General features: G+C 36.5%; 1 protein-coding gene across 1 annotated transcript; it reads right to left on the bottom strand.

Moving 5' to 3' along the window:
* Positions 1 to 2,180: 2,180 nt before the first annotated feature.
* LOC142342121 (uncharacterized) lies at positions 2,181 to 16,506 on the bottom strand. Its single transcript, XM_075393319.1, has 3 exons — positions 16,208 to 16,506; positions 13,616 to 13,916; positions 2,181 to 2,978 (listed from the first exon to the last, which is right to left on the bottom strand). The coding sequence occupies exons 1-3, from the start codon at positions 16,468 to 16,470 to the stop codon at positions 2,469 to 2,471; spliced, it is 1,074 nt and encodes a 357-aa protein (XP_075249434.1). The 5' UTR covers positions 16,471 to 16,506; the 3' UTR covers positions 2,181 to 2,468.
* Between the last annotated feature and the right edge of the window lie 875 nt (positions 16,507 to 17,381).

A 17,381-nucleotide genomic window follows, 5' to 3' on the forward strand; every position in this document is an offset into this window, starting at 1 on the left:
ACAAAAGCCTTTTGTTACAAAAAAAGTCTCATTAACAATCAAATGAGAACAAAGCAAAAATTTAAAACCAATTTTGTCAAATTAAATTGTAAATGGTTTTCAGGTTCTTATAGTCTTAATGGCTTCAACATAGTGGTTTTGATAAATTTTTTATAAGTTCTGTACTTATTTGTTTTTGTCGTCATATGAATCAGTTTCTTTAATAATGAGCACAACTGGCTTCCTGAGCGAAGAATGCAAGTAAATCTGTTTTTGTTTTAAGTTGAATTGTTATGGTTTGTTTGAACTCTTTGCAAACTTGAAAATATTTGCCTTAAGAAATTAGTGGATTTTTCAGATTTGGCTCTTTTACCTTATTTTGTCATTTTTGTAGTTTAATCTCTGTATAAATAGGTCGCATTTTTGTTTTAGTATATCATGATTGCATGCTGTTTTTTGTCATCTTATTATTTTTATGATTTCTTTTTCAATTAATAGTCTCTTGGATTTCGTAGTATGCATTTCCATAAGAAATGTGATTCTTGGGTATTTGCCCATTTCTGTTTTTTTGTTTCCTTGTCACATTATTAAACTATTGCAGTGAACCAATTGGCGTTGAAACAATGCGAAATTTCGAATATTAATTTTTTTAATGAATAGCTTATGGTTTTAACGGTTGCGACAATGCCTTCTAAACAATTTAAAATTTTTTTTCGTTTTATGCGTTCTCTTTGTAGTTTACCGACCTACTATGGATAATGAGAAGTCCTAATTGCTTCTTACGAAGTATAATTTAATCTTCTTAATGAGCCACGTTGATACGTTTTTGTTTTAATCAATTTGAATTTGTTTGTTTTCAAATTATAAACGTATATTTGAATTTAACCCATTTCGCTCTTTTTTTGTCGACCTGCTTCCGAGTCTCACTATTGAAAGGTGTCATATCTTATCTAATGAAGTACACGTTAGTTTGTTGAATTGAGGTTTTTCTTTGATTCTATATTCAATTTGTGGTTAAGTGTAATTTTAATTATAGACGAATTTTGGTCGTAATTAATGTTTGCTATTATTTGATTTTTGTTTATCTTGTCTGCGATTTTCAATAATGGCAAGTCTCGTCGGCCCTCTAATCCAGCATTATTTTTTTCACTTAGTTGTTTGTTGAACGACTTGTGAATTTTTGTCTTCTATCTCTTCCTCATTTGGTAGACAATTAAATACCGAGGATGAGCGGGGTCGGAAGATTATGTGCAAACGCACATTACCGAGCCTCCTTTTTAATTAGAGCCTACGAATGCGGTGGAAACGTTGAATGTATGTTTTTTTAGGAATTGTATCCAAAAAGGTTCACGGGTAACAGCAGCATCGACCGCTTAATGATGTAACAATTCAATGGAGACTTCAATTTTTCCTCACTGTCTTCAAACGCAGTTGCTAGATTATTCTTGGTTAGATCAGGATAAAAAAAATCGCAGGCTATCTCGCCCTCGCCATATGACGTACTAAAATAGTAACCGAACCCATGGATGCGAATTAAAGGGATCCTATCCATTTGAACTCTTACTGAAGCAGATAATTAGAAATCTTCCAACTACTTCTTTTAATTTTAAAATATTTTAAAAAATCGAAGAAGACTGATTTCCTCAGTAAACAAATCTAAAATTGATAAATGTCAATAAGTTATACTGATAATCCACACAATCAATCGGAGCTATTCTCTACATACAACCAGCTGTAAAATAAAGTTGAATAGCGTTATGATAAGCAAAAATTATCAACTGTTACGGCTTATTATACCGTTACGTCAGCATTTTAATCCGCCAATTAATTGCGGCTGAATTAAACATCGTTTATCAAGACCATTAAGAAGATGAAAACAAGAGTTGACATTTCAAACAACTTTAAGAGGGATAGCTCAAGATCCTCATAACGTCACTCTGTTTCGATTTATAGATTCTTAAGAACTGCAGATCGTAAACAACCCATTTGGTGCTTAAATTATGTCTTTGGAGGCATTTTGAAGTGCAAATGTTATAGACAAAATCTTCGTCTATTCAAAGGTCATCACATGTGAGAACTCAATGGTAATAAATTTCGCAGTTTCACATCTTTTTTGAAAAATGAAATTGAATTTTACATATTAAAAAAATTGATTCGATAACCAAACTTAAGTGACTATCTCCCTAATAGAACGCGAACAATCTCGAACAAAAATGAATTCCCTTTCTGATATAAGGTACACTAAATCTATTAGGCAATGCATGTTAGTATCTCGCTGCTTTTCACTTTCGATCATACGTAAATAAATATGTATATACAAAACTATTCTGTCAGCAAGCTATTACAATCAAAAATTCCACAAATTCAGTTTGTAACTTGCAGTTTGAAATCAACTGAAACTGTCAAAGTTACCATTGCTATTACCCAACTGCTTCTAATTTTTTAGCCTTTCTCACGTTTCGATTAAAAAGTCAAAGTCCATGCGTCTGCTACGTTTGTTGATTCAAAGATGAAAAGATAGTGTGATCTGTTTGTTCATTTTCATTGTTCACATTTTGCGATCCAATCAAGCCCTGAGCGGGCATCGAACTCTGTTTGCACGCCACAAACTTGACAAGGATCTGGGAGTACTCTCGAGTCATCGGTGAACGTTCTAGACTTTCCAGTCGCTTTTTATACATGGCCACGTCTTCCAATGATAGCAAATTTTCAGCGAGTAACAAATCGCAGAGGAAGTAACTTGAGTCTCTGATATAATGTGAGTAAGCGCTTCCAGGACCTCCGAATAGGACAAACGGTTCCTCGTAAAGTATCCGCATGTTTAGTCTTTCGAACAACTCAGGCAGTCTGGCCCCGATGAATGCGTCGCCATTGCTCAGAAGGCGTTTGGCGGCTTCTGCAAATTTTTTGTCAAGGGCCGAGTAGGGGTATGTGAATCCGCCCTCGAATATGGGTTCAATGCACATTATGCGACCATCTCTCGTTAGCCAGCGATGAACCTAACAACACACATGCTGCAATCAAAATCAGCCATTAAATACCTACATCAGTTTTTTTTTATAAAAACTTACAAAAAATAAACCTCGTTTGAGCTCAAACTAATCAAAGTGATACTTTGAAACAGAAAAAAATTTATCAGTGAGCAAAAAACAGTGGGTCCCTACCTTGACTTGAATCTTTCTCAGTTAGATTTCCAGTCACGTTCACCCAAGTTTTCGCACAAGTATTCAAGATTGCTTTGAAGCTCTGATTAGTCAGTCGAGTATACGTAAAAAATATCAGTACAGTACATACAAAATCCCTAATCACAACATACAATACAACAGATGAAACAAGTTCCTTAGTTCCAATTTGTGAAAAACTTAGCCAAACAACAAATGAAGGTAAAACACAGACAGACAAATGAACAGCTAGAAAGCAGTTGGCTCGCACAGCACGCTATCGCTATTGATTTAAACTGAATTTCGCTTGACAAAAAATGAACTACGAAACGCTTCTAAATTCTCTTGGCGATGATTCTTCCCCTGTTACAACACTACTTCAGCATATTTGTACAAAGTGAAGTACAATACTTAAAACAAAAAGTTAATGAGATTGAACGTTACCAATCCAAAGACTGTATTATTTTTCGGAATTTACCCCTTATATCCAACACAAATGTTACTGATGACGTGATCTACTTTATCAACAATGCACTGGGAGTATCAATGGGCCATCGGGATCTGGTTGCATGTCACGAGCTGGGAGCTGTCAGGAACCCTCGACGACCACCGTTCATTATTGCTAAGTTCAATAATTTTGATTTAAAAAATCGAATTTGTGGCCAAAAATTTTATTAAGAAATTTCCGAAACCCTCATAACCATGAATCTGTATATATGGATGAACGCTTAACCAAAGTTGACAAAGAACTTCTTATGTGTGCGAGTGATCTAGGATTTAGAGTCTCTACGAACAGCTAAAAACCACAGGTTATAATTAAAACAGGTGAAAATAACATGGGTTTTCACACTATTGTAAGTAAAAAAGATATTGATGAATTATCAGCAAAAGGTATCCTGCTTCAGAAGTCCAGAAGTGATCAACCAAGTGGAAAATCGGGGACTAAAAGCACCATACCAAATAAAACAGTGGGGACAACATCAAATGTTAATGATGTTCAGTGCTTAACTTTCAGTAACAATCAGGTTACACCCTTCAGGCCGTCCAAACGTGGCTTACCTAAACCCAGTCCCGTGACAGATTCCTCTCTCATAGATCAACTTAAAGGAATGAATAATGATGATCAAAAAATGGTGGACTTCATTAAAGGCCTACTGAGTAACTCTCCACACCGGAAAATTCCATGCGAATCTTCAAATTTAACAGCGGATCAGTTTGATCGGGCGGCGTTGCTGGGCTAGCTTTCAATGCAACTGTACTAACTTAACGCTTCCTGTTATGATTAAAGAACACCAATTGGGAGACATCGAAAAGCAATCAATACTTTTTTTTAAATATACGATCTCTACGTAACCATCATGACCAACTCTGCTGTATAATGGAAAAATTCAAAACCAAACCAATTGCAATAGGATTATGCGAAACTTGGTTAACAGACAATGATCCTATTGATTCTTATAAAATTGACGGATATTTACCACTTATCACAGAAAATAGAGAAACTAAAAAAGGAGGTGGTCTGGCTTTTTTTATACGCGATGATTTTACAGGCGAACAGTTCACCGTTAAAAAAGAGAAAAAACTTGCAAACTTTTCGATTAAACTTACGAATACCCAAAATAACTTTGAATTAATCTTTCACATCATGTATAGACGACCATCAACGAAAAACTCCGACTTCTTGGTTTTATTTGATGAACTACTTGAACAACTGGAAGTTGGAAATAAAAATATGATTCTATGGGGCGATTTTAACACAAATATTAGCGGAAATAATAATCAAGTGAAAAACTATAAAAACTTGCTGGAAAATTTCGGTCTTCAAGTTAACAATTTAGAACCAACTCGTGTGACAGCCACTACAAGTACCTGCATTGATCATATGATTAGCAATTCTCAATATGAAAATAAAACAATTGAAAGCAACATAAGTGATCATTTTCCAATATTAACTCTCTTAGATGAAAAAGTTTGTCCATCTGTCATGGATGCAGAAAATAAGAAAATAACAACATGGGTTCAAAATTATACTTTTTTAAAAAATTATTTCGTTTTAATAAGATATGTTTTTTTCTCAATCACATGTTACAAAAAATTGAATGGTCAATTGATAAGAAATTACAAACAATAACAGAAAGTTTCCATGTAGCTTTGGATAGATTTGCGCCATACAAAAAGATCAATTTTTCGAAAAAATCTTGGATTAATAAAGAACGTCAAAAACAAAGACAGAAAAAAAACCAATTCTTCAAACAATGGATCAAACGCCCATCCACGGAGAATCGGGATAAACATAAAACACAGAGAAACGTCTGTGATAAGACAATCAGAAACGCAAAAATTGATTTCTATGATCAAAAAACAACCAATATAGGAAATTCGAAAAATTTTTTCTCGATACTGAGAAATCTTTGGTCAAAAACCAGACAAAACACATACTGTAAACTTACAGCGGATGATTTCAATGATTTTTTCTCAATAATAGGTGAAAAACTGGCGAATAATTTTGGAGAAAATTTACAAATCAATTCTAACAGATTTCAAAAAAACATTTGTTTTTAACCCCGTGACAATTAACGAAACTTCAACTGCAATTAAAAAATTTGAAGAACAGCAAAAGCGTTGGTCATGATGGGATAAATAACATAACACTGAAACAAGCACTATCCGTAATACGTCAACCACTTACAGAAGTTTTCAATCAATGCTACTTTGAAGAACACTATCCAGAGGCTCTTAAAGTTGCACGCGTAATTCCAATCCATAAAAACGGCTCAGTTCATGATCCGGGAAATTATAGACCTATCAGTTTACTATCCTCTATATACAAGGTTTTTGAAAAAATTTTATTCAACCGAATGATGTCTTTTGTGCGCAAAAACAAAATACTTAGTGAAAAACAATACGGATTTCGGCCGAAACATTCATGTGTTCATGCCTTGATAGATTTTACTGAAAAATTGCGCAAAAACATGGATAATAAACTAACAAGTCAGGCCTGTTTTATTGATCTAAGCAAAGCCTTTGACACTATTAAGCATGAAAGGCTGAGATCTAATCTAGAGTTTTGCGGTTTTCGAGGAAAATTTCCGAATCTTATCAAAAGCTATTTAGCAAACAGATATGAGTTCGTTGAACTTGATAGGTGTTGGTCAGAGAAAAAGATGATAAAATATGGTGTTCCACAGGGATCCGTTTTTGGACCGCTTTTGTTTCTTATCTACATAAATGATTTGCCCGAAAATATCGGTGACGCTGACTCAGTCCTCTAAGCAGACGATACTACAATTTTTAGTAGCAAAAAAAATGAATTTCTAGACTCGCTCAAACGAAGTGAAAAATGGTTTCGCGAAAATGCATTAAGCATTCATCCAGAAAAAAGCAATTTGGTTTCATTTGGCAACAATCAACTCTCTACAATTACCTATGCATCACAAAAAAGAAACAAAATACTTGGGTATTATTATTGATAAAAAATCTTACCTTTAAAAGTCACATAGAGAAAATCGCTAACAAGTTGCGAAAATTCAATGGCATACTATACAAAACCAGAGACTATTTCAGCAAAAGGCAGCTTTTGATGTTTTATGATGCATATGCTAAATCAATTATCGAATACGGAATTTTGATTTATGGCAGTGCCTCGAAAAGAGACTTGAAAACAATACACATTATACAAAAACGAATTTTAAGAACAATTCTATGGAAAAACTTTTGTGATTGGACACAAGAGGAAGTTATCAAATACAAAATTTATTCCGTCTACGAGCTCTATGCAGCACATCTTTTTAAGGAAGTTTTTAACCAGATTAGGGATAACTCACCTATGAAACTCTTAGATTTAGATGAAATGCATGGTGTTAAAACAACGAGACAAACAGCTGCCAATATTTTACCAACAATTAGTTTTAAAACTAAAAAATGGAAAAATCACTCACGCGAAAACTTACGATAGGTTACAACTTTTTAATGAGTAATAAGTTAATTCCCCCAAACGCCAAAAAAAATAACGCAACCCCAAATTAAAAGTTTTTTCAAGAACTTCACAGATAACTATATCTTCGATAATAGAACTATTTTTGATTTGCTTTACTAAGATGTCACCCAATATCATTTTAGATTTTCTGGGATCTCCGCTTGATGAGTGGAACAACTCTTCGGTGATCCTTCCAGTTGTTAAATCTGAAGTTAATGTAAATTTATAATTTACTGTTACTTTTATACAACAGCTGGTAAAAAAATAAAATAAATTCTAACATTCAAGAAACAATTTCAAAAACAAATATGATAAGGGCTAAATGCTGAAGCCGATAAAACTACGATAAATCACGCCTCAAAATATAGGTGAAAACACTTCATCGGAACGTTTTGAATTCGATAAGAAAGTCGAGTAAATAACTAGTAACGTAACATCAAGAGAAACAACAGCATCAAAAGACGGCAAATCTAGCAACATTTTTTGACAGGCCTTAGTCTAAGATCAACAACCGAGAAGTTTATAAAACCTAAAAATATTACGCCTAGAACAAGCGCAATCGATTTATTATATTAGTAGGTTCAGCGAAAATTATGTTATTTGAACTTTTTCCGATCTTTCCATGCAAAATAGAACGGATATAAGGCTTACATGGTTAAAAAATGACGTAAAAAAAACTTTCTCACAGCCCTTTTATACAAATAGCACACAGCTCTTCTATTTACTCAGCAACATCCTCCAGCTCGAAGATGTTGGTAGGATCGGTACAGGCTTAACGAGCGGACGGACGAGTGGTCCGGATGACGTGCGTACGACTGCGTAGCGAACAACGATGTCGGAACCCTACCGGAGCTCTTCAATCCCAGCAGTAGGATAGTAACCCCTAGGGTTGCTTCCTTCAACTATCCAAACTAAATCACCGACTTTGAGGTGCTGCTCGGCGGAGTTCTGTGACTTAGATCAACAGTTCAGAGCAGGTACATTGTGCTCATTGTGCCCAAATCGCATTGGCATAGGACTGCGCACGAGCGTACCGCTTACGATGATAGAATTCGTCAACTCCAACGATTGACAGAATGCCGGTTGCTTGGTTACCAAGTAAAAATTGATTGGTTGTTATTGTGCCTAGATCAGTTAAGGGCGTTAGCGGACGTGCTTTCAGTGCATCATCAACCAGACTAAAATTATTGTTCAAAACGTCATCTGTGATGTGACGTGTACCGAAGATGGTATAAAGTACTCTCTTAAAACTACGGACCAACGTCTCTCAGATGCCAACTTGTTGTAGCGCACTGGGCGGATTAATTCTCCACTTAATGCCTTTAAGCGCAAGCTCAGCAGCGATGTTGAGTGTTTCATTCTTCAATGCGTTCACGGAGCTCTTTCACCGTTCCGATAAAGTTCGTAACATTATCTGACCCAATCATAGCAGGCGAACCTCTGCGTGAGACAAACCGCTTGACTCATTACACAGGAACTAGTGACCATGGATGGAATGACTTCAACATGGACAGCACGAATAGTCAGACAAAGGAAGAGAAACACCCACCTATTTTCGGTAGTACGACGAACAGTGACGTAGAATGAGCCAAAGTTATCATCCCAGATTGCTGGTAAAGGGAGGAGACTAGCATGTGATTCTCTTTCGGGAGGTCTGCCATGATTGGTTGAATGATTGCCGCACGGAACTTCCTGCACACGACGCAGTTTGACTTGATGGTATGCGGCGAAAAACGTAGTTTAAGGATGTGTACTTTTGACCCTAAGTAATCAATGCCCTCAAGATGGTTTTTCAATTGAGTGTGCTGAAAGAAAAATTTAACAAATGAGTGACGCGCATTCAGCGCGACAGGATGCTTAGTGTCAATGTCAGATCCCACTAGGGTCAGAGTCGACAATAAGAACGAATGAGACCATGAAGCCCAAGAAGCGGGGTAAACAGAGCAATGCGGTTGCTCTTCTTGATGGATTTGTTGTCGAGGGGATCCTTTCGTTCGGTATTAAATTACTCTCGAACAAATTACTGAGGATGACGCTCGGCTTCGTCAAACTCAACAGGATCCGTTATGCTGTCGTGCACAATACAGTAATTTTCTTGAGATGTATGCCGTAACACGTAGTTCTTGATAAGAACTGAAATTATCAAACGACGTTAGATTAAAGCTTTGTTCCTTAACGGAACTGATTGCTAATGTGGCTCAAGATAAGATGGAGTCATCGACTTGTTCCTTGGTTACAACGCCGAGCTTGATATTGCCGACATCAGTATTTCGCAAGAAAGGAAATTGCTTAGTTCCCAAGCAGTTACGACAGCTCATACAATTACTTGATTGCAAAACTTCAGCGGAATGTCACGCCAGCCGGCATCTGCCGGATTATAACAATTGGCGACGTGGTTCCATTGGTTGACGCTGGTGTACTCCAGGATTCATTTACCCGATTTGAAATGAATATTGGGTCTTTATTGGTTGAGTTTAACCACCGCAAGACGATGGTACTATCTGTTCACATAAACACTTTACCCACAGTAAAGGTTAATGCTCGACCGATTTCTGTTTTTAGACGTGCGGCGAGGAGAGCGGCTTGCAGTTTCAATTTGGGAACGGTCATCTTCATAGGTGCAACGGACGAACGCCAGCTCTGCTTATATCTCTCTGGGGGAGCAGGTTACCCGAGCCCGAAAGAAACCAACAGCATTGAACACGTCTTGCGAGCTATCATCAAAAATGTGGAGCTCAAGATGCTTGAACGGCCCTGAAAAGTAACTTCTTGATGTATTGATCTTAGCCAACTGCGGCAGTTTGACACATCATGCAAGGAATCTATCATTTATGTCCCAACTTTGTCCGTTGACACAACAACTGTCTTTCAAGATTAAACGAGCACCTACAGTAAACGGTGCAACAAGACTCAAGATTTAAAGCCCAGCGCAGTGTTAAACTCTGTGATTGTGCTATTAGTACCCCGGCTCCAAGCCAGAGCCATTGTTGTGATCCCACTTAAGCCCAAGCGTGTGTATTGATTCCTCCTTGGATGAAACGATCACCTTCGGCTCAGTAGATTGAGGAGACTCATCAATTCGGTCAGCCAGATTTGGTAAATTGCCTCCAAATTTATTAAGCTTGACCCACCTGGATAAAGAATATGTACCAACTCCCACAACCAAATGACGTAATCAAACTTTCTCGCTGCTCTTTTATTTAAATAGCGCATTGCTCTTTTATTTACTCATTAACACCATAGACGACCCTGATAGAAAGAAAGAGCAAATTCTTCCAAAACACTGCACTGAACTCGAGTCCATAATTCAGATACACATATGACGCATTACCAATCGATGAGCACTAGGACTGTCATTAAGGAAACTAGAGTAGTACGACAAGAATTAAGTACTAAGACAACAAGAAAAAAGGCGAAAAAAGGAAACGAATACGTCCCAATGATATTGAAACCATTAGCTTCGCACTGAAACACTGAGGTTGATTGATTTGTGCCTCAAAAATAACCAAACAACCTTTGATTAATGAGAACAAGTGATAGGACCGTAAAAAAGTGCGAAAAACAAGCTATTTTGTCGAACAAAATAGTGCCAACGCCATGAATACAACCAGTTATGAATTGGAACAAGTAATTAAGTTCACTTATACCTCATTAGCAAATGACGAGACCGTTCATTAATGAGACTAAGTGTTCGCAAAACAGACTAAATGATCAAAAATGCACAAATAATTTATGACAAAAAGTCTCGAAATCAATAAGGCATTAGCTGTCCTTTGAGTGATATAACAGCAGTTAGAACACATGGGTAACAATTGAATGGCACTCAGGAGAAAAACACTGAACGCATAAGTCAAACTGTTGCAAAGGAAAAAGCCTCTAAAAAGAAAATGATCAAACACATATGTGGCACTCCACATTAAAGGTGCTTTGCAAAAAAGCTTCAAACCTACTCAATTGTTTAGTATTACTTCTCCAGCGTTACTGAAAACACTTTATAATTTGACTTTTCACTGACATCAGAATGTTATAAACAGCAGGACAAAACCTGAGTACAATTCGAAGAATTTTGAGGAACAAAAAATGTACCAAGAATCGACTAGTAACTGATTTGGAACAGCACTTAGAAACAACTCGATTTTTGTTGCCATAATGTGAACCATTTGAACTGGACATTATTGTATTGTGGACAAACGTCTCTAAATGAGTAAAGTCTCTAAAATGAGTAAAGAAAGCACATTTAAAAGCAAAATTCTGCCTCGGTAACATTCGAGCAAATTTTTTGGCAAAAAATACGGTGGAACGAGTAGAGACAACATATTCGTTGCTGTTTTTCTAAATAGCTTACAGTTGTGGGCCGCATAAAAATTGAGAAAAAATGCTGCCATAAAAACTGGACACTTTATACAGTCAAGTGGATTTTGAAGTAGCTCTTTTAAGCATTTCAATTGCTATTCACTAAATCTCCACAAAACTTTAGGTCAAAATTTTCGCTAATGGCCACAAAAAATGCGTTCGCCTTATCGAGTGTTCGCCTACTATCCTACAAATCACTTTAAAATAGGGATGAAAAAATTTTTACGCCGCAAAACCTCCTTATCGCTCCACTTCCTTTTTCGGTGTGACCAAAAACCACTACTCCAATTTGACTTTAAAGATCAAAATGCGTGAACAGATCACCGCCCCAATACAAATCAAATTCTTTGCAATGTATCGAAGTCTTTGAGTTGTAAAAAATGAGTGAAAAAATATTAAACATAACCGACTAACGTCGGGCAAATTGCTCTCAAACGAACGGTGACCAGTTGGCTTCGTCAGTAGCTAGCCACGGTTTAGTGAGCCTAGCTTTAGCTTGATTGGACTCTGTAACTTTTAGTTTTCTAGCTTCGTTAGTAAAAAAAATCAAATAAAAAATTGATATTTTAAAAAATTTGCCAAATTTTGCGAAACTAAAAAAGCTTCCAGATTTCGCAGTGAAAATTTTCCGAACTATTTTTTGTCCTGGAGTTATGTCAAGTAACCCATCTGCAAGACGAAAAACTTCGTTGGCCGCTAATGATCGTTAAACTTAGAAAAGGACAAAATTATTCAAAAATTTCGAAAACAATGGCAAAAAATCTTGCTAAAATTCAAGATATTAAACTCTTTAAAACCATTTCATTGTCTGAAGATACTATCCAGCATCCCTATTCCCAGCTTTTAATAGTGTCACTGGCTCATCAAGATCCATAAACTTGGAACATGATACCAATTCTCCAAAAAATTTTTTAAAAAAATTAAATTTTATCAAAAAAGTGCTAAGAGCTGGAGTCTTTAAAATTTTTCAAAACCGTTCCATTAATTCTAGAAAATATGCGACAGCTTATCCTTACCATCAAGCCTTGAGGAGGTCCCTATGACCCTGGTGCCGGAAAAAAATAATTTAAAGATCAAAAAGATTCAAAAACTTGAAAAATTGTAAATATTTTAAAAAATGGCTGAAATTAAAATCTTGAAGAACATTACATTTAGAAGCTATACAGTAACCTATAATCAAACCCTAGAGGAGGTTATGTGGCTTCGCAGGCTGGAGAAACCTAAAAACCGACAAAAACTTTTAAAAAACTTGAAAAAATACAAGTTTCATCAAAAATATTGATAAAATTTGTCATATTAAAAAATTGAACGCTAATCCGTAGCAAATCCATCTTTTTCAGTAACTTATTATCAAACCCCTGAGGACGTTTTCTGGCCCCTACGTCTGAAAAGACGCGGATAATGAAAAAAAAATTTCCAAAAAAAATGAAAAAATTTGCACGTTTTGTCAAAAATAGCTAAAATTTGTGATGCTAAAATGTTAAAACCATTCCACTACCACTAGAAACTATGCAGTAAACTTTTATAAAACCCTAGAGGAGGTTTCTTGGCATCTAGGGCTGAAAAAAACCAAAAAATGACAAAAATTGTCAAAAAGCTTGAAAAAAATTGTGAAAATTAGTATAAAATTGCGAGTTTTTAGCGATCGGTTGTTCGTCAGTAGCCACGGGGGCGGGGGGATGAGTGGTGCACCGGGGGGCTGATGGGGAGGGGGGGGGCATCAGTGTGGTGGGGGGGGCAATAGTGGGGGGGGTCAACAGTGGGGGTGTCGTCAACCTCTAAGAACCGCCCTTCACACCATAAGTATAAGTCTCCAAAACAGTTTGATCTGAAACTTAATGCCCGCTGAGCGCTACCTGTTTATCCCGTTTTTGAGGACGAAAAGTAAAAAGCGTCAGACGAAAAATCGGTCAAGCGAAAAATCGCATAAAAAAGACCGACAGGACTAATATAATTGCTACAAACTTCGTTTGAGAGCAATTAAAAAAGACAGCGCACTAAAAAAATCCATATCTTTTGGATTTTAAAAAACCCAAGAGAAGGCCACTGGTAGCTCGCTATTGCAGCTATTAAAAATTTCGCATAAAAAGAACCCACAAATTTACTCGTTCGACAGCAATTAAGTACAAAGTGCTGTTTGGTGTACCTTGCGGAGCACCCTCTCTACGTCTGAGATCCAGCAGAGAGTGAGCCTGAAGTACACGAGGTTGAAGGAGGCATCGGGGAAGAGAGTGTCGTCACAGGAGGAGATGTCACATCTTCTGTACTTGACAGAATTGTGCGAGTTGATCTGCCTGGCGTAGTGGAGGAATCCCTCGTTCATGTCTATCCCAATCACCTCTCCCCCAATTGAGCTGATCTTGTTGGCCAGAAGAACAGTCTCGTACCCAGGCCCACATCCAACATCCAGGATCCGGTACCCAGGCACTGGGTCATCCTCTATTCCCCTACAGAAATCAAAAAAATATAAATTGCTAAAAAGTTCAATGATCAACTGCATTGATTGAAAAATTGTTTAATGCATAAGTTTTGTGCAAAATCTTCGAAATTTTTCTGAAAGGTTAAAGGAAACCAAGTAACCCTTTTAAAACATTTTTGCTTCACATCCCATTTATTGTGCTCAATTTAAATAGCACAATTCTATCTTTGCAAAACTCCCTCTTATCTATAAAAACTGAATAACAGCCAGAAGACCCCCGCACCACCTGAAGTAGAATTTAGGACAGTCTCAAAAAGATGAATAAAGCTAAGAAAAATTCAAGTTTTTTTCACTAATTGCTGAGATGTCAAAACATAGATTTGAAGTGAGTGTTACCTTCATGGTAGTAACAATAACTTAACAGCAAAAAAAAACATAGCAGGGCAAGTTTGAATTACAATTCAAAGAATTTTCATTGACTAAACAAAAAATTAGACCTAGAAATGACCTATATGATCTGTAGAAATCATTTAAAAAACCAATCAAAAAAACTCCCCAAAACAGGAAAAACAAGTCAAATTGAAGCATGTGAATAAAAAATCCCAATTGAGATGTAAACATCGAACTTTCGTTCAAACATTATTATTTTCTCACTCAAAAACACTCGCTTTTTCGCTCCACCTCTTGCTTGGGTCTGAACAAATCATTAGTTCAATTTGACTTCAAAAATCATGAAAATGTGTACGCATATCTTAAAAAAGAGAGTGCCCCAAAAAAATTCAAAATAGTAAAAAATCTATCCGAAAACCTATCAAACTACTAAACACAAGGGAAAAACCCGAATTGAACAAGCATCAATGGGAAAATAGGCTTCTGCATAGCATCAATAGCATTAAGCAAGTTAATTGAACAAGAAAGGATAGAGCAAAAATTGAAACTCAGAAATAAATGTGAAGGTTATCGAAAATTTAGAAAAACTTTGTTTTAAAACAAGGATTCGCTGCTTTTGGTAGTCAAATAACGTAATACAGAAGTTAAAAAAGAAGGCAAAAAGAAAAAAACAGAAATGACATTAAAGGCAGCCAACAATTGTTTAAAAAACCAACTACGCAGAAATCCAAAAACAATACAAAAATGTCAAAAAATTCAAGCTTTCAGAAACAACAGTCCCCAAATATATCACAGAAAAATTTTGCGCATCATAATTTTTTATTATTTCGGACATGTTTCGAAGTAAGCTCGAAAAATAGCCAACATTTTCAAGGTAAAGAAAAACGGAAAAAAACAACATAAGCCGAAGGGATAAAAACTGTTCTGTAAAGAATGGGTTTTGCAAATTCAGATATCCAGAACTCAATCTGCAGCCTGAAAGACACATTAGGAAAACATAAGGCTGCAATCAATTATAGAATTCCAACTGAAATTGGTCAAAAGATCGAAATAACAATATTAGGCCCCAATTCGGACCGTGAGAATTAAATTTATAACAGAAAACTACAACTTCCCCCTTTTCGCATCACGGCAATTCAGCAATTTAAATGGTAGTACACTTTTTCCTATTTTAGGAATCGTTGATGAAATGAATCCAACCATCTGCAAAATTAGAGTTGATCAGGAAAACGGCATTGGAAACAGATGGAAACTCCAAAGAAAAAAACAAGACCTAGCTCCATGCAATCTTAAAGAAACATTCTTTATCCTACTAAGAATTTTCTAATAGCACTTCCAGCAGATTCACCCTACTTCGTTCAATGAAATCAAGAGTAAACAAAAACATGAAAACTTTATTATTTAGCATTGGTGCTTCACAAAATGTATTGGCCCATTTTTGTTCCAAAATAAAACCCTGAACAATACGTTCTTGGTACCGGGTCTTACTCTAAAGAACTGACCTTGATGCCATGAATTTATGTCTCCTTAACAGTTTCGGTAAATCGCGTACTTACAGACTAGTAAGACGTAACGCTCTAAGAGAATTGCTCGGCAACTTGACGCCCTCCGGTTGTCGCATGTTTATCCCAGTCTTGAGGACAAAAAGTCAAATGCTCAGGTGAAAAAAAAACGATCAGGCAAAAAGTCGGTAGAACGAAAAATTGCATTAGACCAGCAGGACAACTATAATAGCTACAAACTTCATTTGAGAGCAATTAGCAAACATCAATAGTAGATATCGCACGGGTATAGAAAGGCTGAAAGCTTCAGAGTGCCAATTAAGAGCTTTTTTTTACCCAACCTCAGTACACCTCACCTCAACCAATCAATCAATCAATCACATCAGTTACTGAGAGCCTAAGATTTGGTTGAAGTGACTAAGCGTACCTCTCAATTAAGTCCATCATCGCTGGATGGAACACTCGATGCTGTCGCTCTAGTCTGGTGATCTCTGATTCCCCTCCACCCGGGAGAGGGTAGTGGGATGTAGGTAGAGATGTCTGAGACACGTTAGAATCTGTGGAGGAGGTTGTCTCTGACATGGTCGTAGGGGTGGTGTTACGATGATTATGATGATTATGCTGTGCCTGATTCAAACTTCGTCTCTCATCTATGTCTACGTAGTTAGTGTCATTCTGGTTTCCGTCCATTTATCATTAATCCAACTGAAAATGAAAACAACCCAACTCTCATCAATCTTCCTCGCAAATACTGTATGATGTACATAATTGCCTATACCATACTACAATTCCCTTATACAATAAAAAGGCGAGCTCAGTAAAAAAAGGCGAGCTCAACTACATCACAGAAAGCAGAAATAACCCCGCTGGTTTCACGTTAGCAGCTGTCAAAACGAGATTCAATAATTGCTCAAAACTACAAATTTTACTACCTAAAAATGGAAAACTGCATGAAAAGAGCTGAGCAATGGTGAAATAAAAGTCAGTTGTGTCAAGTTTTGGGAAAAATTTGAACGACTGCTCATAAAAAGCGGATACATCTGCACGTCAACTGCGGTTCAAATGAGGAATAAGAACTATTTTCCTGTGCGGATGAGGAGCTTCTATATTTTAGAAATTTAAAAAAATCAAAAGCCCCTGAAAAGTCAAGTCAAATGGACCAGATCATAGATATATTTATTTTCTGATTTCTCCAGCAATGGAAGAGCAATTGCGGATTACACTTTTCTATAAAATTTTTAGGGTTTGTGCAGGCGATATCAGCCGAGTCAATAATTCTAATGCGGCGCCTCAAATTAATGTTAATTGAGCTGTAAGATTTGAAACGAAAAAAGAAATCAATCTTGTCGCGCCTTTCATTGTCGCGAATTGCAGTAATAAACTATCGCCACTTGAATTGAGCAAAATAAAATTACCCATAAAATTGCAATGTAGACACTGCAAAAATCCAGAACATAGCCGGTACATTGCCGGAATAGCTGCAAAATAGACCTGCATGCCGTATGATAGAGATCGAAACAGATACAGATCTAAATTTAAAAAAATTGACGCCGCTCAAAAAGCTATGTAAAACAAAACATTCCGCGATCAATTAATAAATA

This window comes from Convolutriloba macropyga, chromosome 7 (genome assembly GCF_964194025.1).
Source record: "Convolutriloba macropyga chromosome 7, txConMacr16.3, whole genome shotgun sequence".
NCBI lineage: Eukaryota > Metazoa > Xenacoelomorpha > Acoela > Convolutidae > Convolutriloba > Convolutriloba macropyga.

Excerpts from the sequence above, each read along its gene's own strand:
- LOC142342121 (XM_075393319.1), bottom strand. The coding sequence starts at position 16,470 with ATGGACGGAAACCAGAATGACACTAACTACGTAGACATAGATGAGAGA. Across the intron at positions 13,917-16,207 it reads ATGATGGACTTAATTGAGAG|GGGAATAGAGGATGACCCAG; the intron begins GTACGCTTAGTC and ends TGATTTCTGTAG. Across the intron at positions 2,979-13,615 it reads TAGAGAGGGTGCTCCGCAAG|GTTCATCGCTGGCTAACGAG; the intron begins GTACACCAAACA and ends GTGTGTTGTTAG.